The sequence below is a fragment of the Mirounga leonina genome, unplaced genomic scaffold (assembly GCF_011800145.1).
Source record: "Mirounga leonina isolate KUSES-001 unplaced genomic scaffold, KU_Mleo_1.0 Mir_114, whole genome shotgun sequence".
Taxonomy (NCBI): Eukaryota; Metazoa; Chordata; class Mammalia; order Carnivora; family Phocidae; genus Mirounga; species Mirounga leonina.
Window position 1 is genome coordinate 1,954,861 of NW_023270265.1, and position 27,737 is coordinate 1,982,597.

Below are 27,737 nucleotides of genomic sequence, written 5' to 3' on the forward strand. Positions count from 1 at the left end.
CCATATCATTTCATTGAAAGCTGAGAGACTGACCATTATTTTCAATTGAAAGGAATACCCATTCTATCAATTTTCTGCCCTGGTCAGGTTATTAACCAGACACTACCTATCATATAGTATTCTCCCTGTGTCAGCTGCTGAGACAGGAACTAAAAAGCAGAAGGAATTCCCTGCATGCATTATGTGTACTGTTAGCAAAAGAGTGAGGTGTGCCCCAGTCCATCTGAGGCACAGCAAGTTGCATAACATCATTACCACTTTGCAGGGTCTGCCGTCCTCCAGCCAACACTCCACTAGGCAACATCCCTGTGGGAGTCAGGCCCTTGAGTGTCAGCACACTTTCACTCTCCTCCCTATAGCAAAGAGATATAACAGATATCAGAGACTTCCAACAGTTCTTAGTTTAAAAGAGGAAATGGGGCCCAGAGGTAGGCCATGTATATAATTTATGACATTCATCGTTATTACCATATTTTCCTCAATTCCAAGATAAGACATTGTTCCGTATTTTAAATATTTCAGATAAGAGGGTATGCCTTACAACTGAGGCATATATTGTTTTTTCTGAAAAGCTTTATTAAATATATGATGAGATTCATCATGAGAATCATACAATTGAGAAAATATGGTATTTCTATGCTGTAAATTTCAAATGTCTGATACAACCAGTTTTGCAAACAAATTTTTAAATATTTTTTTTATTAACATATAATGTATTATTTGTTTCAGGGGTACAGGTCTGTGATTCATCAGTCTTACACAATTCACAGCGCTCACCATAGTACTTACCCTCCCCAATGTCCATCACCCAGTCACCCCATCACTCCCACACCCCTCCACTCCAGCAACCCTCAGTTTGTTTCCTGAGATTAAGAGTTTCTTATGGTTTGTCTCCCTCTCTGGTTTCGTCTTGTTTCATTTTTCCCTCCCTTCCCCTATGATCCTCTATCTTGTTTCTCAAATTCCTCGTATCAGTGAGATCATATGATACTTTCTTTCTCTGATTGACTTATTTCGCTTAGCATAATACCCTCTAGTTCCATCCATGTCATTGCAAATGGCAAGATGTCATTTTTTGATGGCTGCATAATATTCCATTGTATATATATACCACATCTTTTTATCCATTCATCTGTTGATGGACATCTAGGCTCTTTCCATAGTTTGGCTATTGTGGACATTGCTGCTATAACATTGGGGTGCATATGACCCTTCTGATCACTACATTTGTATGTTTGGGGTAAATACCCAGTAGTGCGATTTGCAAACAATTTTTTTGGTAATTTTTTATTGTTATGTTAATCACCATACATTACATCATTAGTTTTTGATGTAGTGTTCCATGATTCATTGTTTGTGCATAACACCCAGTGCTCCATGCAGAACGTGCCCTCTTTAATACCCATCACCAGGCTAACCCATCCCCCCACCGCCCCTCCCCTCGAGAACCCTCAGTTTGTTTTTCAGAGTCCATTGTCTCTCATGGTTCATCTCCCCCTCAGATTTCCACCCCCCTTCATTCTTCCCCTCCTGCTATCTTCTTCTTCTTCTTTTTTTCTTAACATATATTGCATCATTTGTTTCAGAGGTACAGATCTGAGATTCAACAGTCTTGCACAATTCACAGCGCTTACCAGAGCACATACCCTCCCCAGTGTCTTATCACCCAGTCACCTCATCCCTCCCACCCCACCTCCCACTCCAGCAACCCTCAGTTTGTTTCCTGAGATTAAGAATTCCTCATATCGGTGAGGTCATATGATACATGTCTTTCTCTGATTGACTTATTTCGCTCAGCATAATACCCTCCAGTTCCCTCCACGTCGTTGCAAATGGCCAAGATTTCATTTTTTGATGGCTGCATAATATTCCATTGTATATATATATACTACATCTTTTTATCCATTCATCTGTTGATGGACATCTAGGCTCTTTCCACAGTTTGGCTATTGTGGACACTGCTGCTATAAACATTGGGGTGCATGTGACCCTTCTGATCACTACACTTGTATCTTTGGGGTAAATACCCAGTAGTGCGATTTGCAAACAAATTTTTAAGGAATGACTCATTTACACGTGCCTTTAAACCTAGTCTTCCTGAATTAACCCTAAGAAGATAATTTGTGGCTCCAACAAAAGGAACTTCCTATATGGACGAGCAAGTTCACCAGGAATACTCTAAAAGGTACCCTCTCCTTCTTATCCTGCTCTAATTTTCAAGGTGTAGAACTAGTACTTTCATCACAGAAGAGTAACACATACTCAAAGTGAGCAATAATAAGCACAAGAGTCAAAAACCCTAGTTTTAAAGGGACTTGTCTTCCCTTCTTCAATATGTAAATGTACAAATAACTTCTTTATAGGAAGAATGCTACTAAATTGCTTTTAGGTGTCAAACAGGACACTGCTTACAGCAAAGTACAATAAAGAAGTTCTGTAAAGCAAATAATCAGGAAAATATATCATTACCTGAGAACAGAGAAGACCCTTGCCATCTTGCCAATTGCTCGAATTTTGTTTCTTATGATTTCTTTCCGGGCTGCAGCTGAACCTACTTTCAATGGAATAAATAGAAAAAAAGACTCAAGTTTAGGGCATCCACACTTGCACCATTCTATTACCCTATCCCACGCTCATCTTAACCAACACCAAACTCTCTGCCACCAGAAAGCCTCTCACTCCTTCAATGTTTAGCTCAGCCCTGGTCTAATACTGGGGTCTGATACAGATACAAATGAAAAGTAATCCACAAACATTATGACTCTCACACTACTGCTAATCATTAAAATAGCAATGGGAAAGAAACTAGAACCCAACTTGTATCACAAACCAGAGGACAAAAAAAAAAAAAAAAAAAAGGCTAAGAATCCTATAGTCTTTGTTTAATTCTCATGAGGGCCAATGCATGCAGACTAACAAACAAGAATTGGTAACAACTATACAACTCTGTATAGGCCTCTGTTTAACTATTATAAAAGCCTCTGACATGCAGGCTGGAAATATCCCATCTTACTATGACAGAGTAAGTTCTTTATTCTAAATGGGTTTAAAAACAATGGTATGAAATAACTACTGTGCAGACGACGCTGAACTAAGGACGATACCAGCATATCAACAATACCACACATCTTAATCTCATGGAAATGTCCTCAAGGTCATGCAAATATATACAAGCTCTTACATCCCTAAGGTGAGTATGACACAAGGAGAGTGAACAATGAGAAAGATTCCCTAAAAAACACGGCTAAAGGATCACTCATATTTCCTCTCTAAAGGGTTAGCTATACTGCCTATCACTGATACAGAAGAGAATATATCAAAATAACTCGATCTTCAGCTGAAGAAAAACTCAAAGTTGTATCTTCCTTCCCTTGGCCTCCAGAAAGAACAACAACAATCTCAGTCCTGTTATATATAGCAACTAGAATCACTCTGGACCCAAGAGTGTGGTTCCTTAGAGCTGTGCTTCAGCATGATGAAAACACATATAGAAGCACCGCGGTTGAGGAGAAAGTTAAGGAAAGGCTAAAGAAACTAGACTAAAAGGGGCCATGGATATACAGAGGTCTGAACAACCATAAGTCTTCTAGGCTAGAGCATCTCATTTAAAATTCAAGCAGCCCCCAAACACCATATAATTAAAAACTAAGATGATGACTGGACCTTACTGCAAGGAAACAGAAAAGAAATCCAATTTCAAAGACAAAAACAAAAGACATATTTTAGAGAAAATAGGCTCCAGGACTATGTTTATGATGCTCTAAAGGGTAATATTACGAGCACTGAAGCCTCAGCTTTTCCAAGTTCAAAACTGCGTAGGTACTATGGTACTACACAGCTATTTTTAAGACGCCAAAAATAATTACTAAAAGTCTCAGAATCATAAAACATTAGAATTTGAAGAGACATTAGGAATATTGCAAAGTTTAATCTCCTCATTTTTGAGACAAAGAAACTAAGTTTATTAACTGTTTTGTCCAAGGACATAAGGTAAGTCTGATTTCTTTTGAGTGAATTAAGATAAACATTGTTTTAAAATTGACAGAATTTTAAAAACAGCTAGACTGGGGGAGAGGAGGATGGGGATGGGAGAGGATGGCTGCAATGAGGTACATTCATATTTTCAGCCTTAATTTATGTATCTGTAAAACTGAATAATATGTAAACTATACTGATTTCAAATTTTAAAAAATCACTGGACTATAAAAACACTATACAAGTCAGGATTTTAAATCAGTCTACAAACACATCATGCATAATATTAAAGTAAATGTCCACAGTAAGATTACTCTGGGGAATAAGACAGACAATCAAACACCCCTAATCATGCAGGGAAAAGTACAAAACATTACAAATAAGCAAAAGAATGAAGTTTTAAAACAAGAGGAATGAAAAAGAGGGAAAAATATTTCCATGCACAGAAAGACAGAAATCTTGGAATATGACTTCTAAAAACATCAAATTCTATCTCAGATAGCACTTACACTAAATTTGCACAAGGCCCAAAAGGACTCTGCATAAATAGTACTCAATGAATGTGCTAACTTACATGGACATGAGGATAACTTATGAAGTCATATTTCAAAACAGTATTACTCTGTCTGGTCTGTACCTTTTTTATTGCCATATATGAGCCGTTCTTCAGATGGAGAGTCCAGAAAAAAGGAAGTGAATGATGAAGAAAAGGTGGTTGAGACAAATAAAAAGATAGAGATTTAACTTGGCAGTGGTACTGAAGAATGAATGTAGAAAGAAAGGGAGAAAAATGAAGGCCCTCATATTCGAAATTTGAAAAATGTAGTACTGTAGGATCTGGTGAATAAAAGAGGGATGCCACTAGGTAGAACTCTAAAGGAAAGATTTCTTAAAAGGTATGTGTTCAGAAGAAATTATGGACAGAATGACTATAATATTTGATGGAAGTAGACAAATTAGGGACAGAAAAAAAACACGTGAAAACACATAAGACTGATAAAAGACTGTGCAAACAACAATCGCACATTTATATTGATACCCCTAAGGAAATGTGTCACCCATGGGAGTATGTTAAGTGAAGGGTAATGACACAAATGATATACAAACTCATGTGGTTCTTCAAGGACACCAACACTGGCAAAATCTATAGTATATACAGAGAAATGTAGGTAACTTTATCAACTACCTCAGTGGAAAATCTTACCCACTTCGAATAACGGAAAGGCTAAGCCTCCCACACTCCATAAATAACAAGAACACATAATTTCTTGAATCTGAATGTAGAACTTTTGCACATACTCAGGATCAACAGTATGTGCTTTCTGTTCCCAATCCAATCTGGGAGCTTGAGGGACATCTTTTTGCAGAAATAGCAACAGATTGTTTCAAAGCAAGTAATAGTTCTAAGAGTAGGCAGCAGAAATGTTTCATTTGAGCTTTCCGTATCTTCCATTCTAATGCAGAGATACATGATTCCATTACAGGAAATGCAAAGTTTTAGTTTAGTAAAACTGTAAAACATGTGGATTATGTATTTCCTTTACCAAACTCAAGACAAAAGATAAATATCTGAAAGAAATAGTATGCATTCTAAATATCACAGAAATCAGTGTTCAGAAATTCTCTTTAATGATTAAATACCTCTAAAAGGAATGCTACTTGCACTTATACATGCAATGTTTATGCAAATTTTTGCCTTTAAAAATAACTCCACATATACATTAAACAATACAGAATACCAAAGATTATCACTTAAGAAGAAAGTCTTATTCCTTTACCCAGTCTCAGCCTTAAATATGCAAAAACTATTCTTTCCTTCCTGCCACTGGGATAGCTCCATTCCTGCTCTCTCCCTTTCCCCAGAGAAGCTAAACTTTTATTTGGCCTCCACAGCAATCCCCACGCCACCAAGTTTTCTTTCTAAGTCAGATTTCTCCCCATGCCCAGCTCATTGGATGGTTCTACTGCTGAGTAGGAAAAGGGGAAGGAGAGGACCAAAGGCATGCTATCATGGTGAAAGGAAAGGAGAAAAGATGTACAGAGTTAAGGGAAAGAAGTACAGGAATGTGATTAAGGAAGGGAAATAAACCCAGTTCCAGTAGCTCTTTTCCCTATCCCATCCTAATATCTATTCTAATCTCCTCCCATTTCCTCCATTCCTCAATTGTCTCCCCAAGCCATTCTCATTCCTCCATACAAACTCCCAGATTCATATTCTTAAAATTTTCTTGGAGTCTCTACTCCTAATACTTGGTATGGAAAGGTGAAGAAATGAGGAGTAATTATACCTGCTATGTTGGCAGTGAAGGGAGATCTATTTCATTCAAAGTTGGAACTCAGTGTATTTTCACATAGAAACACTGTCATAAATGACAGCTTACCAATTTTTAAAATTATTTCCTTTCTATTCCTTCAATCCATGGATGAGAAAGAAGATCCTGGGAAGTTAAGAAACTTCTCCCAAGATTACACAGCTAGCATAATGATAACGCCAAGATACCTAGACCATTGATCCTTTTCACTAAACTATACCACCTCTTTAATGATCAAACTTAATTCATCTCTGGAGTGCAAGAGTGATATTAACAAGTGGATAAATAAGCATAATTTATCATTGAGAGGAAAATGTTGATTAGATACATAAATCTCATTTGGAATATAATAAAAATTTATACGTATTCCCGGTTGAATCCCAAAAATGATTGTCTATCCTCATATAAATCATAAGTATCTAAACCAACTGTAATAGACTTAACAAGGAAATTTTTTTATAGGAAGAGGACTAAAGCATTACCTATCATCACTCCTATTTAAAATACTATTAAAAAACTATTAATATTGATACAAATTTGTTAAAAAAAAAGAAATAAAGGTAAAATGTAGAAAAATAAGTAACAAGCCTTATGCAAATGACATTTTTAAAAGGAAAACAAAATAAAAATTACCATAGGAAATAATTCTGCTGATCCAAGCTGTCATAAGATAAACCCACTAACACATAATATATACCTTATACACAAAAAATATGTTAAGAGATACCAGTTGTAATAAGGATAAAAAATACTATAGTATTAATTTAACTTGATAATAACAGATTTTTTACAGAGAAAAACTATGTGATTTTAAATGGAATAACTACATTAAATATATTAAATGCAGTAATTATAGTAAATGAACTAATTATATATAGCAACAGATCTTGATCTTAGTTTAGAAAACTAAATATTAAAACAAAACTTCCTAGATGCAGGTATGGATTTAATGAGATACCAATTAAAACTGCTACTTGATAGTTCACAGAATTTGACATATAACAGAAAACTTTATCTGAAGAAATCAGTGAACTATGAACCAAAAATTATTTCAGTCATTATATCAATACCTGTAAGATTATGAAGTAGGTACTATTATCTTCATTTTGAAGATAAAAAAACTGAGACTCAGAAAAGCGAAGTAATTTGCCTGAGGTCATATAGCCACTATGAGAAACTAGAATCTGAACCCAGACCTAGTCTAACAAGAGAAAAGGGAAAAGGTGGCAGAATAGGGAAAAAATATTTAATTGTAACTACTTAAAAATTTTATGTAAAAGACAAATATAATGAAATATCGGTAGAGCTAAAACTTCTACACAAACAAAAGGAGAATTATAATTAAAAAAATAAATATTACTCATTAAAACCTATTATCCAAACCAAAAACGAATGCATATAATTTATTTCAGTTAACAAAACTATAAACCAGAGTAAAAAGCACATCTCTGCTTGCCACCAACAGATGGCAATAACAGACACTTGTACACAGTCACTTTGTACTTTTAACAAATGGGCTTACAAAAGTGTTCAAGAATTAAACCTGTTTGTAAGCAAAGAAACTTCTAAATAGTTTTTACTCAGATTGTACTTAATAAGTAGTCAAATGAGATATACAGTTTATACACTTGAAAAAGTAGACAGTAATTTTTTTTAATTAAAAATCATTAGAAAATCAAAGAAATGTAAATTAAACCAAGTGTAATTCACTACTATGTAGCCACCAAGCAAAATAAGTAAAAATGACCAAAACCCAATGAAGTGGGCCTGTGGAGAAAGAGGTCTATGGATTCATTGCTAAAAGTACTTCATATTGGTCCAATTCTTCTGCAAAGTAATCTGGCAGTGCACAGTTAAAATAACGAAGCTAAAACATACATTTAACTCTGTAATTCTCTTCAAGAAATTTATCCCAAGAAAACAACTATTGTACAAACATATGTATTGCATGCTATTCATAATAAGGATAACTGAAAGCAACCCAAATGCCAAACAACATGAGATTAACTATGAAAATTATGGTAAATTATTTAGAAATATGTAGCTATTAAGTTGTGCCAATATGTAGACCATGTTTAATATATGGAAACAATTATATACTGATTAAAACTATGAAAAGAATGCTGCAACAAAGATGTGAGGGGCACACAGAAGGAAATAAAGAGTTCTCAGCTTTAAGTTGTTTATGTTTTTGTTTCTCAGTGACCTCAATTTTAAAAAATATTTAAATTTAAAAGTTTTAAATTAAAAAAAGTTTTAAATAAAAATTTCAAGACATAAAAATAAAAGGAATTTTGTTTTTATGGTATTAAATTATACTATGACTGTACATCAGTACATAGGCTGGTTGGCTTACATAAGAACAAACAGCCATATCTAACCTTGTTTCTATGGAAAAGATGCTTCTGAAAATCAAACTAAACCAGTAAGTGGTCTCTTAGAACACAACCACTCATAAGTTGGGAACAGCTTACTTTATTTAGTTTTTGGGAAAAAACAGTGACAATAACATTGCAGGTTCAGGTATGTTTCTGATACACTAAAACTGTACCAATGAAACAAAAAGCATTTTTATCCTCCCTCTAAGCAGTGTCCATATTCATGAAGAACCACATTCTTTAGTACTTTCAATTTTCTTTTCCTTCTGTTCTTCCAAATTTCCCTTTTCCCAAAATTCATCTTCCCCATACCAATAGAAAAAAAGTAAAATCGCTAAAAAAAAAAAAAAAATCTTAGAATAAACAGCATCTGAAAAAGTGTCTTGACACTTATCAAATGGCACAGTCATTTGAGAACAATGACTACATTTTGCAAAAGAGTGTGTATTGAAGCTGGGCAATTAAAAGATACCATTTCACAATAAAAAATAGTAAAATGAATAATCATACCATCAAACTGGTCTTCACCTTCAGTCATCAGTTCATCATCAGAGCAAATACTCAGAACATTTACCAACATTTCTGTCACTATTCAAAGATGAAAAAAGAAAAAAGAACAGTTACACGTTAGTGGACCAAATTCAACTGTCTATATGTACACACACCAATTATTCATATAATGGTCAAATGATTTTTAACCCAAGAAGAAATACATTCTGATAGCAAGAATGAAGAAACTAAAAAATACCAAGGTTTGAGGCACCTAGGTGGCTCAAGTTGGTTAAGTGTCCAACTCTTTGTTTCGGCTCAGGTCATGGTCTCAGGGTCTTGAGCCAGAGCCTGGAGTTGGGCTCCAAGCTCAGCATGGAGTCCGCTTGGGATTCTTTCTTCCTCTCCCTCCCTCTCTGCCCTTCCCTCTGTGCACACTTGCTCTCTCTCTCTCAAATAAATAAATAAATAAAATCTTAAAAAAAAAATACTAAGGGGGCGCCTGGGTGGCTCAGTTGGTTAAGCGACTGCCTTCGGCTCAGGTCATGATCCTGGAGTCCCTGGATCGAGTCCCGCGTCGGGCTCCCTGCTCGGCAGGGAGTCTGCTTCTCCCTCTGCCCTCTTCCCTCTCGTGCTGTCTCTCATTCTCTCTCTCAAATAAATAAATAATAAAATCTTTAAAAAAAAAATACTAAGGTCTTCAAAATGAAAGAAATTCAATGGTTTACAAGTTTTGAGAGAGATTCTGTACAGAATAAGTTTTCAGGTCTCTCAGAAAAAAAAAAAAAAAATGAAGCCCCCCCCCCCCCCCCCCCCCCACAAAAATACCATCTAAATGTATACATTTAAATTCTTCATTTATGGATACAGTATTTCCTTACAGAGTAAGAAAAAACACACAGCAGTTTCACTGTTTCAAAAAAGTCCCAGAATTTGTCTTTTTTTTTTTTTTAAGAGAGAGAGGGTGAGCAGGGAGAGGCAGAGGGAGAAGGAGACAGAATCCTAAGCAGGCTCCACTCTCAGTGCAGAGCCGGATATGGGGCTCAGATCTCACAACCCTGGGATCATGACCTAGCTGAAATCAAGAGTCAGATGCTTAACTAACTGAGCCACCCAGGAGCCCCCAGGATTCAATTTTTTAAAAACTTACTCTAGCAGATCCCTTAAAACTTAATTCTTAAGATTACAAATGACTAATCACCTGAACCCATGGTTCTTTCTTAGGCTTACTCCTTTACCATCTACGTATTTTCCCCTTCTCTTTTCCCTTAGTTTGCAAGGTTCTACTCTTTTGGTTTTCCTACATTTCAGACTATTTCCCCCCTAAATTCAGATATTCTCAAGACTCTCTCTGCACAATCTCTTGGTGATTTTATATGCTCAATCTCTTGGCAATTCCCTCTCTAACTATACAGTTTCAAGTATCACCTTTGTGAAGATGATTCCAAAGTCTGTATCACCAGTATTGACCTCTCCTTCAGTCTCCGGATTTCCCTGATGGTTTTACTGCCAGCCATTTTAAACTATTTTATATTGCCTGTTTCTCCTACTAGAATAAAAGCTTCATAAATGCAGGGTGATGTTTTGTTTACTATTGTACCTCAGAGTCTAGTACAGCGATTGGTACACAACAGGCATCCAATAAATATTTGACAAATGAATAATTTAAAAAAGGTATAAGCAAGTTTCAATTAATAAATAAAAATGCCTATTAAATATTAGCCCCTGGACGTCCTAATGATACCTAGAAATGAACACATCCAAACAAAATTCAATACTGCTCCTATTATTCCTCCTATAAATGTATTAATAGCACACCACATGCCAGGCACTGTGCTAAAGCTCTGGGAATCAGATATAAAAGGTCCAGTCTCTACCCTCCAGAAGTTTACTACCTACTAAAGGAGATATATATATGCATACACATACCACAGTAAAGTGACAAGCCCAATGCTGTAAATATGCAGAGTTATACAAAAAGACCTGCAGGGGGAAGGAAGGCTTCTGGTAGAGGAATCATGCAATAGGAGTTTGTCAGGTGGAGAGGGCAGATAAGGCATTCTAATCATAAGTTAGAAAAAGTATGAAGTAGTCATTATAGATCAATGGAACAGAACTAAGAGTCCAGAAATAAAACATCACTTTTAAGGCCAACTGATTTTCGACAAGGGTGCCAAAACAATTCAGTGTGGGAAAGAACAGTCTTTTCAACAAATGGTGCTGGGACAACTGAAAATTCACATGCAAAAGAATGATGTTGGACCCCCCCCCGCCCCCACTATACATCATATACAAAAATTAACTCAAAATGGATCAAAGACCAGAGTGCCTGGGTGGCTAAGTAGGTTAAGCGTCCGACTCTTCATTTCAGATTAGGTCAGGTCAGGATCTCAGGGTTGTGAGACTGAGCCCCACATCGGGCTCTGCACTGGGTGTGGAGTCTGCTTGGGCTTCTCTCTCCCTCTCCATCTGCCCCTCACCCCCAGCCCCCCCCCGCCACTGTCTCTCTCTTCCTCAAAAACAAAAAAAACTGATCCAAGTCCTACATGTAAAAGCTAAAACTATAAAAGTCTTAGAAGATATCATAGAGGAAAATCATTAGTTTGGATTAGGCAACAGTTTCTTAAACACAACCCCCAAAACACAAGCAACAACAACAAAAAATAAACAGGAATTCATCAAAATTTAAAACTCCTGTGCTTCAAAGGACACCATCAAGAAAGTGAAAAGACAACTCAAAGAACAGGAGAAAATATTTACAAATGATACCTCTCTTAAGGAACTTGCATCTAGAATATACAAGGAACTTTTACAACTCACTAAAAAAAGAAAACTATTTTAAAAATGAACACAAGATTTAAATGAACGTTTCTTCAAAGAAGATAAGCAAATGGCCTATAATACACTTCAAGGTTATGCTAATCAAACAGTATGGTACTGGCACAAAAAAGACACACAGACCAATGAAACAGCATAGAAAGCCCAGGAATAAACCCATGCTTATACTGTCAATCTATAACAAAGGAGACAAGAATACATAATAGAGAAGACTGTCTCTTCAATAAATGATGTTGGGAAAACTGGATAGCTACATGCAAAAAAAAAGAAACTGGGCCTCTTTCTTATACCATATACAAAAATAAACTCAAAATGGATTAAAGACCTAAAAGTAAGACCTAAAACCATAAAACTCAAAGAAAATAGGCAGCAAACTCTTATGACCTTAGCAATATTTTTCTGGTTCTCTCCTCAGGCAACAGAAACAAAAGCAAAAATAAACAATTGGGACTGTATCATAAAAAGCTTTTGCACAGTGAAGGAAACCATCAACAAAATGAAAAGGCAACCTACTGAATGAGAGAAGATATTTGCAAATGATACATCTAAATGAGGGGTTAATATCCAAAATATATAAAGAACTCATACAACTCAACACCAAAAAACCCAAACAATACCATTAAAAATGGGCAGAGGACTTGAATAATTATTTTTCCAAAGAAGACATACAGATGGCCAACAGACACATGAAAAGATGTTCAACATTACTAACCATCAGGGAAATGCAAATCAAAACCACAATGAGATATTACCTCACACTAGTCAGAAAGGCTTGTATCAACAAGATAAGAGACAAGTATTGGTGAAAATATAGAGAAAAGGGAACTTTCATGCACTATTGGTAGGAATGCAAATTAGTACAGCCACTGTGGAAAACAGTATGGGGCGGTTCCTCAAAAAATTAGAAATACCAGGGACAGCTCAGTTGTCTCAGTTGGTTAAGCATCTGCCTTTGGCTCAATTCATGATCCCAGGGTCCTGGGATTGAGTCCCACATCGGGCTCCTTGCTCAGTGAGGAGCCTGCTTCTCCCTCTCCCTCTGCCTGCCACTCTGCCTACTTGTGCTCTCTCTCTCTCCGTCAAATAAATAAATAAAATCTTTAAAAAATAAATAAATAAATAAAAATAATAAATAAATAAAAAACAGAAATACCATATGATCCAGTAATTCTACTTCTGAGGACTTACCTGAAGAAAACAAAAACACTAATTTACAAAAATATATGCACTCCTATGTTTATTGCAGCATTATTTAAAATAGCCAAGATATGAAAACAACCTAAGTGTCCACTGATAGATGAATGGATAAAGAAGATGTAGTGCGTATACACAGTGAAATATTACTCAGCCATAAAAAAGGAATGAAATCTTGCCATTTGTGACAACATGGATGGATGTAGGGGATATCATGCTAACTGAAATAAGTCAGACAGAAAAAGACAAATACCGTGTTATTTCACTTATATGTAGAATCTAAAAAACAAAACAAACAAAAAATAGGAATAGACTCATAAATACAGAGAACAAACTCATGGCTGGCAGAGAGGGGATGGGGGTTAGGCAAAATAGGTAAAAGGGATTAAGAGGTACAAACTGCCAGTTATAAAAGAAAGTAAGTCACAGGGATGAAAAGTACAGCATAGAGAATATAGTCAATAATATTGTAATAGCTGGGGCGCCTGGGTGGCTCAGATGGTTAAGCGTCTGCCTTTGGCTCAGGGCATGATCTCAGGGTCCTGGGATCGAGCCCCACATCGGGCTCCTGGCTCAGCGGGGAGCCTGCTTCTCCCTCTCCCTCTGCCTCTCCCCCTGGCTCATGATCTCTCTCTCTCTCCCTGTATCTCTGTGTCTCAAATGAATAAATAAAATCTTTAAAAATAATAATAACAATATTGTAATAGCTTTGTATGGTGACAGGTAGTTAATTATATTTATGGTAAGCATTTCATAATGTATATAATTGTCAAATCACTATGTTGTACACCTGAAACTAGTATAATATTTTATGTCAACTATACCTCAATTAAAAAAATTTTTTGTAATGAACACAGGATTTTTTTTTTTTTTCTTTTAAAGATTTTATTTGACAGAGAGAGAGAGACAGCGAGAGAGGGAACACAAGCAGGGGGAGTGGGAGAGGGAGAAGTAGGCTTTCCAAAGAGTAGGGAGCCCGATGCGGGGCTCGATCCCAGCACCCTGGGATCATGACCTGAGCCGAAGGCAGACGCTTAATGACTGAGCCACCCAGGCACCCCATGAACACAGGATTTAAATAAACATTTCTTCAAAGAAGATAAGCAAATGGCCAATAAGCACTTTTATATACTCAATACCATTATTCATTAGGGAAATGCAAATCAAAACCATAATGAGATACAACTTCATATCCAATATGATGGCTATAATAAAAAAATACATAGTAACGAATGTTGGCAAGAATATGAAAAAAATGGAACCATTATACACTGCTGGTGGGACTATACAGCTGCTCTGAAGAACAGTTTGGCAGATCCTCAAAAGGTTAAACATAGAGTTACCATGTGACTCCCAGTTCTATACCTAAGAAAATAAACACATATGTTCATACAAAAACTTGTACATGAATGTTCATTGAAGCATTATTCATAATAGTTAAAAAGTGGAAGCAATCAAATGTCTTGCAGCTAATGAATGGATAAACAAAATGTGGTAAACAATATCACTCATCATCAGGGAAATGCAAATCAAATCCATAATGAGATGCAACCTACTGAATGGGAGAAGATATCTGCAAATGACATATCTGATAAAGGGCTAGTATCCAAAATATATAAAGAACTTACACAACTCAACACCCAAAATACCCCAAATAATCCAATTAAAAAATGGGCAGAAGACATAAACAGACATTTCTCCAAAGAAGACCTATAGATGGCCAACAGACACATGAAAAGATGCTCAACAATCACTCATCATCAGGGAAATGCAAATCAAAACTACAGGAGATACTACCTCATAAGTGTCAGAATAGCTAAAATCAAAAACACAAGAAACAACACGTGTTGGTGAGGATGCAGAGAAAAAGGAACCCTCTTACACTGTTGGTGGGAATGCAAACTGGTGCAGCTACTGTGGACTCCTCAAAAAGTTAAAAATAGAACTACCCTACAATCTAGTAATCGCACTACTGAGTATTTATTTACCCCCAAAATGCAAAAACACTAATACAAAGGGATACATGCACCCCTACATTTATAGCAACATTATTTACAAACAGCCAAATTATGGAAGCAGCCCAAGTGTCCCTCAACAGATGAGTGGAAAATAAGTCAAATACACACACAAACACACATACGCACACACATATATGTACAATGGAATATTCTTCAGTCATTAAAAAAGAATGACATCTTGCCATTTGCAACAACATGGATGAATCCAGAGACTATAATGCTAAGGGAAATAAGCCAGAGAAAGAAAAATAATATATGATCTCACCCATATGTGGAGTTTAAGAAACAAAACAAATGAACAAAGGAAAAAAAAAGAGAGAGAAAAACCAAAACACAGGCTTTTTTTTTTTTTTTAAGATTTTATTATTTGACAGAGAGAGAGAGAGGGAGAAGCAGGCTCCCCACTGAGCAGGGAGCCCGACGCCGGGATCGATCCCAGGACCCTGGGATCACGACCTGAGCCGAAGGCAGATGCTCAACCGACTGAGCCACCAAGGCACCCCAAAACACAGACTCTTAACTATAGAAAACAAACTAATGGTTACCAGACAGAAGGTGGCTGGGGGGATGGGTAAAATAGGTGAAGGGGATTAAGAGTACACGTATCCTGAAAAGTACTGAATACTACATGAAATTGCTGAATCACTACATCGTACATCTTAAACTAATGTAACACTGTATATTAACTATAATTGAATTGAAATAAGCTTTTCTTTACCCTCCGTACCCAAAATAAAATTTTTTTTAAAAGTGGTATATCCATACAATAGAATATTATTTGGTCGCAAAAAGGAATGAAGTACTAGTTCATGCTACAACATGGATAAACCTTGAAAACATTATAGAAAGATGCTAGTCACAAAAGATCACAAATTATATGATTCCAATTATATGAAACATCCAGATTAGGCAAATCTATGGAGGTAGAAAATAGATTAATGGTTGCCTATGGCCAGCAAGGAGAGACAGGAGGAAACGGGGAGTGACTGCTAATGGACAGAGGGTTTCTTGGGGAGGATAATGAAAATGTTTCAAAAATGACTGTAATGATCATTGCACAATTCCACAAACATACTAAAAACCACTGAATTGTAGGATTTAAAGAGGTTAATTATATGGGATGTAAATTATATCTCAGTAAAACTGTTATGAAAAAATAAAGACAAAATATGAAGGCATGAAACTTAATTGAGCATAACATATTCAAGGGATCAGTTATGCTGTGTTATGGTTAGAACACAGAGACTAGGGGCGCCTGGGTGGCTCAGTCATTAAGCGTCTGCCTTCGGCTCAGGTCATGATCCCAGGGTCCTGGGATCCAGCCCCGCATCGGGCTCCCTGCTCAGTGGGGAGCCTGCTTCTCCCTCTCCCACTCCCCCTGCTTGTGTTCCTTCTCTCACTGTGTCTCTCTCTGTCAAATAAATAAATAAAATCTTAAAAAAAAAAAAAAGAACACAGAGACTAAGATAAGAAGGAAAGAAATGAGGCTGAAGAGAAAGTAGGGAAAGGTCCAAAGACATTGTGTGACAGTTAAGGTTTATCTTCAAAGCTACCAGAAGTCATTTATGAATAATAAACAGTAGCTTTTAAGCATATAGTACTTTTCATCCTCTGAAGGAAAGGCAAGAGAGTAATAGCATAGCAGCAGCCAAGGAAAGATAACAAATGGGCGAAATGTTATTTATCTTTAAAATAAAGATCAGATGGATTTGAACAATTTATAAAAGAACTTAGTAGAGTTTGAAGATACAGAAGATCTAACAGATGAAGCAAGTTTCCTGAAAAAGTAGAAGCACAGTGGAATCCAGAGTCAAGTTAGAAGCCTTGGATGGAAGGGTCACCTCCTCAACAAGACAAGAATTCAAGATGAGTGCAGTTTATAAAGCAGGGGAACGGTAAACAGAGAAAGCTCCCACTAGCGGTATATGTTTCCTCTGAGAGTGAGGGAAGTGGCTACAAAAAGAATGTTTAAGAGAAAAAAAATTAAATTGAGAATATATCCTAAGAGAAAAGGAAGAAGACTAGTGACACAAAGAATTTTTGGGTACTATTGAGAGCCCAGCCAATCAAAGGCTGTATAAATATCTCTAGCAGTTCTCTACACCCTGGCTATGAGAATGGAGAAAATGGATGGTTGCACTTACTGGGGCTAAAATTTATAAAATAAATGAAGTAGAAAAAAAAAGAGAGAAAGGAGTTTGAAGGTGTGTTAAGAAGAGAGGCGAGGAGGGATCTGACTAATAAGAAAATGACATGGTCAAAGGCCAAGCAATCCCAATGAAGATCAAGAGCAGCTACAACTGGAGTGAGGGGTTGCTAAAATAACAGGTTTTCATGAGAGAGTGTTAATGGCAATATCGTCACCAGACTCAAAATATCCACGTCATCTTCAACCATTCCCTCCCCTGCAACATGCAATCTTGTTTTTTTTTTTTTAAAGATTTTATTTATTTGAGAGAGAGAGAATGAGAGAGAGCACATGAGAGGGGGGAGGGTCAGAGGGAGAAGCAGACTCCCCGCCGAGCAGGGAGCCCGATGTGGGACTCGATCCAGGGACTCCAGGATCATGACCTGAGCCGAAGGCAGTCGCTTAACCAACTGAGCCACCCAGGCGCCCCCATGCAATCTTGTTTCTAATGCTACCAGGCCTTCATTATATTTCCACTTGACTCCTGATGGAGCTTCATAACAGGTCTCCCAATTTCTAGTCTTTCTTCTAGTCCATTTCATCAATTTTTCTATGACTATCATGGTCATATTCTGTTTCAGTGGATTCCCACCATTTATCAAAGTTCCAAATTCTTTGCATGGTGATCAAGATCCTCATGATCTAGCCCTAACTTAACTTTTCATTCTTTTTCTACTACTGTCCTTCATACATCTTAACTGTAAATCAATCTGAACCCCTCAACATTTGTTAATGGTCTTACACTGTCTTGCTTTCTGACCCAGGTTTAGTAAGTTCTCTTACCTAGAATTCCCTTGCCCGTATCTACCAGCACAATTCCAATTCCACCATTCTTCAAGCTTTGGTTCAAATGCTACTTTGATCCCTCTGACAAATATAATCTACCCCTATTCTCAATTCCTATAAAACTATGTTTCTCTAGGAGTACTTACCTAATATTACATTTTGTTATCATTATTTATGTATCTTAAGTCCTCTATTAATCTGCAAAGACCTATATCTTACTAGTGTTTTTGTATCCTTAGTAACTTGAATAAAACAGACTTTCCAAAAAAAAAAAATCTACTAAATGAATAAATCTTACACGTATGACCTTCTATGGAAGATCACACTATATCGGACCCTCTAGAACAGAGTTCTTAAATTGGGGCCAGTAAACCTGAGGGGGGTTACCAAATCACTTCAGATCTACAAGCATTGTGAAAATGTTACGCTTATGTACAAATGTACATATATTTGTACATGAAATTTTATGGGGCAAAAGTCCATAGCTTTCATCAGATTCTCAAAAGGGTATGTGTTACGAATTAATAAAAGTTTTTGTGTAGTTACTTTAATAATAAGAGTCCTTACCTTTTAGAGATTCATTCTAAAATATTAACAGCTACAAAAGAAATAGCTGAAATATGACCCAAAATAATTAAAAGTTTTGGGTGGGGAGTAGTGGATGGAGATATAAATGACACAACATTGGCCATAATTTGGTAACTGTTGAAGCTGAGTAACTGGTACATAGCAATTCATCATATTATTCACTCTGCCTTCGTATATTTTGGAAATTTTCCAACACAGGATTTTTTTTTTAAGAAATAAAAAGGCCCAGGGGTGCCTAGGTGGCTCAGTCAGTTAAGTTAAGCACCCAACTCTTGATTTCAGCTCAGGTCATGATCTCAGGGTTATGAGAGCCAGCCCCACAACAGGCTCCACACTGAGCAGTCTGCTTGAGGATTCTCTCCCTCTGCCCCTCCCCGAACTCGCGCATGTGCACCCTCGAGCGCACTCTTTCTCTCAAATAAATAAATAAATCTTTAAAAAAAGCAAAGCCCCTAAAAGGTTAAAAACCACAGATTTCATCTAACTTTAGGATTAAATCAGCCTCTAAGGAAGCCTCTGGCTTAAGTTAGTTGCTTCTCAGAGACTAGATCTGAGTCAAACTGGCTTTTTCAAAGTGGAACAGATGAGATGATGACATTTGCTGCTATTCACAACAAAAGAAAATTTTCATTAGAATCAAGTAGTTAGGCTATATAAACAGCTAACAGGTATTAAAATGGAAAAAATATGCAAAGAGTTTGAAAAAATCTTACTGTGCTCAACACTGGTTAGGATTCTTTCTATTTGCGTATAATGTTCAAATCTGAGCTTCACATTTTTAGAAAGACATGAATAATTTGGAGAAGATCCACAGGAAAAAAACAAAACTGGTCAAAAGGTTTGAATACTTCCTCATCTTATGATTTAGAATGGCAAAAAAAGAACAAAAGATTACTTAGTAGCAGACTTCAAATGTAGGAACAGATAGAAACCTACTGATTCTCCATCTTCACTTATGAGAGATCCACAGAAACTAGATTAAATTTTATCATCTCTCATAAAGAGCCAGACTACATGATTATTAAGTTCACTATTAGTTCTAAAATTCTATGATGTCCTGGTTTTTGATAGGGGCATTAGTTGAGAAAAGCTATTATCTCTATTTCTTTCCTTGTTTAAACACTCATAGCACAAATATTTAGACCAGTAATACTGAAATATTTCCTTATTGAGAATCAAATTAGAATCTAAAAATTGTCCATTTTCCTCCTTATCGTCCCCCTTTCTTTCCACCCCCACCCCACTTATATTATATTAAAATAGTTGAGTTGCAGTCTAGCCTGAAGGCAGGAGAATGAGCAAGATGAATTCTTAAATTCCCTTTAGCCCAATGATGTTATGATTGAACTATTTCTCATATACCAAAGATAGAAGGTTATAAGTGTAAGGCATCCCTTGCACCTAAGCCCTTTACTGGCCCCCTTCTCAAATGCTAGTGGGTAATTCTATCTCCATATTAGCTTAATGTTGACCTACTGAGTAACTGATGAAGACCAAAGGCAATCTTCAAAAAATCTGTTTAACATACACAGTTTAAGTATTAACTCTGTATTTTAGAACCCAAAATTGCGTTGGCAGAAATAACATATCCCCAACAGAAAGGAACATTTTGTAACACGGAAGAGGCGAGAAAAAATAGAGAGAAATATAGAACAAAATGTTTTACAATCATGTCTGTATTCTCATATTCTTATTTTCCACATATGGAAACTGAGGCATTGCCTTGTGGAAAAATTAACACTAAAATGGAAAAGAAGAATGTGATGAAGTAAGGAAATCCTAAGAACCCTATACAACTAGGAAAAAAACTGAGATTTCTTAAATAGCATTTATGTTCTCTTAAAAAGCCTATTAAGTATATACTAATATGTTATTATTGGAAATTATCAGAAAGCATTACCACTAAATTTGTATACATGTTTTTAATATAGGAGAAGAAATATTAGGTTTGAACCTGAACTTCTCTTTATCATTTCTCTCAGAGTATAGAACCGCTATGACTAACATTGCCCAAAACTAGGGCTATTAAATTCTCTCATAAATTACTTTGACATCCCCCAAAAGTGGCGTTAAAAAGTGCAAAAGTGTCCATTCCAAAGCAAAGCTATCCCTCCATTCCTTCATAAAAGATTTAAGCTAAAGAAAAACAGAAAGAAAACCCAACAGCTGAAGACAACATCAGGCTATTTATAAGTCTTCTCCCAGTCCCCCAGACACCCTCACATGGGGGCTATAAACAGCTAACTGAAATATCTTTGAGGCTCTCGTATCCACACCCACTGACACAAGTAGAGCTGAACCCATAGTGAAACTAAACTTCAGTTTCCTTTAACAAGTATGTGCCTCCGATAATAAACTGGAGTAAATGTGACAGTAATAAAACATTAAAAAAAAAAAAAGAATCATACCTTTTTCTCCAACAAATGGTAAAGACCATGTGAAGACATCCATAAAATTGGGCAACCAGTAAGGATGTGGAGAACAGTTAAATTGTCGAATATTCATCACATTATTTTCATACTTTAATACAGCAGCTGTAAGATAAGTTTGAATGTGAATGTAACAATTTGTCTTTAGCTCCAAAACTTTAAAACACATAAAAGCAAAAAAACACTGTTTGAAAGGAGTGGGGAATCAAGGTGTGAGCTGAATGAGGACTAGTAGAGGGAGATAGGAACAAATTTTTAGTAATAACACATTTTTGTTTTTAACACACTTTTATGTAGAGCATCGTCAGATCTATACTTATTATTAATGAAATTTCCAGATTTCTAGAATGTTTTACTTTATAATTCAATGACGAACATGCACTTTTACTATATCCAAAATTATGAAAACTCAGTTATTAGAGGAAACACAGAATGGCAACGAGCAATTTTCTAGGTTTAAAAGTTCATACAAGTTGAAGGAATTTAAGAGGATCTTTTTCGTTACAGGCAACCTGAAAAGGATAGCTGATGGTAATGAAGCAAAAAACAAAACAAACCCAGAGAAAAAGCAGTTCTTTATGACTGTCTGAATGTATTTATTTCATTTATTATGGGAAATCAAATGAAACTACAACAAAGAAATATTTTATTTCATTTAGAAAAAATTCCATTAAAATACCAAAAAGAAAATATTATAACCAAATAACCCAAAGGTAACAGACTCATCTCAATTTCAGGTATCTTTCTAATGTTTCAAAACATTAAAAGGAATAATAAATTAACTACACAGATTTCAGCCACTGGTTATATTATTTTATAGAATAGTGGGTTAGATGGACTAGATTCCAGTCTAAGCTCCAGCACATACTAGCTCTGCAATGCTTGGTAAATTATTTAACTAATCTGTTTCTCATTTATAAAATAGAACTAATATGTCCACCCTAACTACCTCAGAAGTTTGTTTTACGATCAGAGAATATATTTCACATGAAGGTATATAAAAGTATAAAATGCTCTGTAGATATTATAATAATTATGTGGTTATTTTTTTTCCATTTTAATGAAGCACGAAAATGCAGATACTAAATTCCAAGACTTGGGATTCTGGCTTATACAAAGTCACAAGTAATATGCTTGTTTCCCTTATGGAATAAAAGTATTTTAAATTTGGCCTCAGAAATTAAGGAATGGGGCGCCTGGGTGGCTCAGTTGGTTGAGCGACTGCCTTCGGCTCAGGTCATGATCCTGGAGTCCCAGGATCGAGTCCCGCATCGGGCTCCCTGCTCGGCAGGGAGTCTGCTTCTCCCTCTGACCCTCCTCCCTCTCATGCTCTCTGTCTCTCATTCTCTCTCTCTCAAATAAAAAAATAAATAAAATCTTTAAAAAAAAAAAAAGAAATTAAGGAATGATACCAAGTTTTCAGCTTTAAAACAAAAGAGAGAATCTAGAAAATTGCCTTAGAGATGAAATGAAACATTACAAACATATCCATACCATGTAAGCACTCAAATCATTAACACTATGTACAGACTAATCACTACTGAGAGACATTTGATTTTGACAAGACAGATTCAATGGTTTGAGTTTCTTTTCTGAATACTCAGAAAAGTGATCCCTTAAAACCCCTAAATCAAACAGAGGACAACCAATAAGACAATCGACTGAGCACTGAACACTAGGTCCTGTAATACTGACAAGGGGAGGTCACAGGTGAGGTATTAGAGCACTGGTAGAAAGTTAAATGTAGCACTCTATTCTGTTCTTAAGAATAGAGTCAAAACTTAGATATATTCTCCTAAAAAATGAAGCCACACATCATTAGGTAACTTCTCTACAAGTTCTGAAATTTATAAACCAAACTATAATTTAAAAGAATATTTTAGCATTGGCATAATCCTTAAAGGCTGCACTGATACTAGCTTCTGAAGATGAGCAACTCAGTCAAGGTATGGTTTTTTTGGTAATTAATATAGTATTAAGTTTTTGTAACATATTCTGTATCAAAGTTATTTAGCATGCTACCATTTGATCTCAGGCAAACGTTTTAGTCTTTTAACCATCATCTCAAATAATAAAAAAAAAAACAACTCTTCTGTTCCTCTTTTGAACTCCATGACCCATATTTAGCAATGACCTCATTATCTCTCTAATACTTTTAAAAGTCTTTAACCTTCTGTTCTTTCCTCCTGGCACATCTGCTCCAGTGACCCTGGAAACTGTGGCATAGTCAACTGAATTCCAGACATATCAAGACAGAATAGGAGATGGCTTCTTAATTTCCTCTTCTGAAAATGTGTGCTACGTAAACATACCCAAGCTCATCTTCAATTTCCTTGGCACACACTTAACTAGATTAAGATCCTTTGGCATTACCTGTCAATAAGCTATGTTCAAAGTTAAATGAAACCAAATTATTATAAACAGATCAAATCTGGACAGAAGGAAAGGGAATGGAAGCTGGTGGAACAGCAAGTAAAGAAAAAAGACGTAAGAAAAAAGGAAGAAAGAATAGTAAAAAGAAAAGAAAGGGAGGAATATATCCCTGAAAGGAGGTAAGAGTGAATTGATCAAAGAAGGTTCAACTATTAATCTTCAGGGGGCAATGATAAGACTGTAGAGGTAAAAGTACGGAAGAAGAAAGGGAATGAGAACCTAGATCAGTGAACAAAAAACAAGAAACATGATAAACAAAATTAACTATACAGTGCCAATATACGAAATGGTCAAAGCAGCAGCAGCAGCTTTATGCAAACAAAAAAACATTCTCTTGATTATAAAGGGAAAGATTTAAGAAAGGGGAGTTTGAGAAAATCACGTTTGGCTTCTTGACTTAATTCAGAACATTTTTTAGTAAGGTAGCTTCTATGAGTGCCAAGTTGTAGAATGGTTACATATGATTTAAGTTTCACATTTTGGATTTTTATTTCTTGTTCTCTCCCCTCCCTTATATCTTACGCTTTTTTATAATGAGATTTGGATAATTACAGTTTCAAACAATGCCTCTTTTCTATTATTTTCAAAAAAAATAAGTCAATTAAAATGCTAAGTTGTTTAACAATTTTTTTTTATCAACAACATCTTACCTTTATTATTGTAGACATCTAAGTAATTAGGTGCCGAAAAAATTGTTATTAATGAAGGGAACCCTGTAGTTTGACTTTTTCTGTACATTCTATAGCTGTAAAACAAATAGCTTAATATGCATCGTAAAGCATCAATCATGAGTTACTAAGTTTGATTTGTACATAAGGTGTTAATTTGGGTCAGGGAAACAGAATTCTTACCCTGCATCTTGAGCTTCATGAGCTCTAATAATCGATAACAAATTATTGTTTTGCAAAAATTCACACACTGCTGGATAGCTGTGGGGGGAAAAAAGTAAATTAAGTAAAATAATGGTTTTCTATATGAAACATATGCTATTTTAACAACTAAAATGTGTTTAATCTTGGATATTTTTCCTTACTTATAAAAATAAGAACATCCTCGAACAGTATTGTGACTAAAATGTTCCTGTGATTTTTCATTTCCAAAATCTTCAGAAGGATCGGACCATAGCAAGTCACACATTGGTCCAAATGCAGGTGGCTCTTTGAATCTATCTAACTGTGAAAGAAAGAAAAGAAAGAAACAAAGAACAGAAATAACTTGTCAAAAAGTGAGAATAGAATGGACACAGGAAAGTGGTACCAACTTTGAATACTGTCCATACTACATTGTTCTGAATGGTTAGAAGATATTTCCTTAAAGTATCAGTATATTAATTTTTACCATTACCTAATCTTGGCAGTAAAGAGAAGTTTGAAGCTTCTACTCTCTACCCAACAAAGTACTATAAATAGGAATCAACCTTGGAACTACAATATATACTCACTCTCCTAATATCATCCAGTGTGTGTATTTCTGGTGAAAGTCCACCATGAACACAAAGAAATTGTTGATTTAAAAGTGCAGCAAGAGGCAGACTATCAAAAGCTTCCATACAAGCTTCATAGACTCTTTCTGAATATTTAATTTTACCTAGAAAAAGAAAAAATAATTGATAATCACATTACTAATTTATCATTTTGAAAACAGACAGATACATAAATTGACTATTAAAACCAAGGCAAGAAAACTATAGACACAGAAAACAGCCAAGTGGTAGCCAGGGGTTGACAGGGTATGGGGGTGATTATAAAAAGGCAGCAAGAAGGAATTTATGGGATGATGAAACTTTTCTGTATCATGACTGTGGTGGTTGGCAGTTCTATGCATTTGTCAAAATTCAGAACTAAACAAAGAGTGAATTTTACTGTATATATTTTTTTTTAAAAAGGCAAGCATCTTGCCCCATTAGAATCAATAAACTAGGCAGTCTTATTGGTCTTATGAAGACAAAATATTTGCTGTCTCTAAATTTACTTTGGGTATGTAGCAGATCATAAAATATTACTTAAAGTAAGTAAGTCAAATCTCTAAAAACAGCTCAACCCTTTACCTTTATAGGCCAAGTAAAGCTAAATTAGAGCTATACTTAAAGCTGTTTTAATACTTTATTTTATTCTAAGAGTCAGTGACTACTTTGTTGTTACAGACAAGACTACTACATCATCACAACAAAACTCAAAGTCCACCCAATTAAAAAAAAAAGAAAAGAAGATATCTTATTCATATACTGGAAGAACAGAGGGGTTCCTCTGGTCTACAATGAATGCTTAAAATGGACAGTGAAGCATGAAGCCAAACTAACACAAGAGAGACAAAACTCCACCAAATCCAACTGTCATTTACTTTTAAGGAGATTATCATACACATCCCTTTGCTCCTTTGTATCTTTAAAATTCCTGGCTATTTTACATTTTTGCTGCAATTTTGGTGAGTAGTTTGTTTTATTAATTATCTAAAGAAAAAAAGTGCTTAGTTCCTTTTCCCCTTTTTAATATTTTAACATTCAAATATGAGAAAATCTGGGGCACCTGGGTGGCTCAGTTCATTAAGTGTCTGCCTTTGGCTCAGGTCACCCTGGGATCCAGTCCCACATCAGGGTCCCTGCTCGGCATGAATGTTGCGTCTCCCTCTCCTTCTGCCCCTCCCCCCTGCTCCTGTTCTCTCTCTTGCACTCTCTCTCAAATAAATAAATAAAATCTTAAAAAACCCCACAAATATGAGAAAATCTATATCCAGCAACCAGAGGTTCTAAACTGGTAGTCTGCTAACAGACCTGTTTTCCAGCACTGTGGTTTAATAAAAAATTTAAATTGATTGCCTTTAGGTCAAGTATGCACTTTCCAGGCCACATCTTTTATTCATTTATTACTTTATTTTTTACTATTTTATTATTTTATTTTTTATTATGTTACTATTCATAACCTATTCATTTAGGTTACCCACCTGATCCTTGAAGTTATAGGCCTTTGTGCCCTCTGCCATTACTCACCACTATATTTTTCTCCTTTTACTGGAAGTCTCTAGTAATACGATCTTTACTGGATCATGTTTGGGTCTCCATAATTCTGAAGTTATTTCTATTTTTAGAACTTAACTCTAAGACTTAATATAGTTATGAATATTAACTTAATAAGCACATAGTTAAGAGGTGTGAAAAAAGGTCAAATACTGCTCTATATAATATTGTGGCTTCTGGTTATTAGATTGCCATTGCCACAATAATTTAAGAGAGAAACGGGGTAAACATTGTATGTTAAGAATTTCATTTCATTAATATAATGTTTGAAACAATCTGCAATGATGACAGGATGAATAATTTAAGAATCTTCATGGGAGAGCTTCAATATTGGGGGACAAAAATCTCCAATGCAACAACAATTTTTTCCCTTTTGGTTTTTATTCTTCCTGTTAGAAAAAAAAAATCACTTAAACATTAAAGCTATATGAAAAATTCAAAACCATTTCTAAATATATCTATAGAATCAAGCTCAATAGGAAACACTGAAATGAAAACGTCTCAATAAAACACCATTAAACACTAGAGAACTCTTGACAATAATCCTCAAAGCTTTATATGTTTGGACACAAAATCTGTTCTTATATGTTACACTGTAAAGTCTTACTATCCATATCACCGCACAAGAATACTGAGGAAATGAAAATATTTCTCATGAAAGTACTCACATTCCTGCTTAAAGGTAAAATATTCAGTAAGGTGTCTGCATTCATGATTGCCTCTCAGAAGAAATAATGTGCTTGGGTACAGAATCTTCAGGACCCATAAATATAAGACACACTGCAAAAGAAAACATTTTGAATGAATTTATCTTTTATTTTTATTTCACTAAGTTGTTTCATATTTGCTCCTTTTCTCTAACCCTATTGTCCTTACAATCTCTATTACTCTTTACTACCTTTTTCTCTTTGTCCTTTACTAAAATATAAGCTCCATGAAATCAGGGACTTTGTCATCTTAGTCACTTCTCATCCTCCACTCCTAGAAAAGTACCTAGCAAACAGCAGAAAAGTAATAAATATTTGTTGAATGAATGAGTCAAACAATTTATTTAATTACTTTATATTTACAGATTGTTTGCTATAAAAACAATTAG

At 35.5% G+C, this 27,737-nt stretch overlaps 1 protein-coding gene across 7 annotated transcripts in view; it reads right to left on the minus strand.

Moving 5' to 3' along the window:
- The window catches only part of PPP3CB (protein phosphatase 3 catalytic subunit beta), a 53,452-nt gene that overhangs the window by 7,549 nt on the left and 18,166 nt on the right, over positions 1-27,737 (minus strand). For 2 of the 7 annotated variants that reach the window (XM_035021621.1, XM_035021586.1), the window contains exons 4-13: positions 27,310-27,421; positions 25,070-25,215; positions 24,662-24,801; positions 24,480-24,557; positions 24,279-24,373; positions 21,175-21,300; positions 9,176-9,253; positions 4,613-4,639; positions 2,470-2,554; positions 256-353 (exon numbers count right to left, since the gene is read on the minus strand). In XM_035021621.1, the coding sequence (XP_034877512.1) occupies positions 256-353; positions 2,470-2,554; positions 4,613-4,639; positions 9,176-9,253; positions 21,175-21,300; positions 24,279-24,373; positions 24,480-24,557; positions 24,662-24,801; positions 25,070-25,215; positions 27,310-27,421 (985 nt within the window). The remainder of the gene's footprint in view (positions 1-255; positions 354-2,469; positions 2,555-4,612; positions 4,640-9,175; positions 9,254-21,174; positions 21,301-24,278; positions 24,374-24,479; positions 24,558-24,661; positions 24,802-25,069; positions 25,216-27,309; positions 27,422-27,737) is intronic. The other 5 variants (XM_035021639.1, XM_035021612.1, XM_035021631.1 and 2 more) reach the window with 3 other exon arrangements.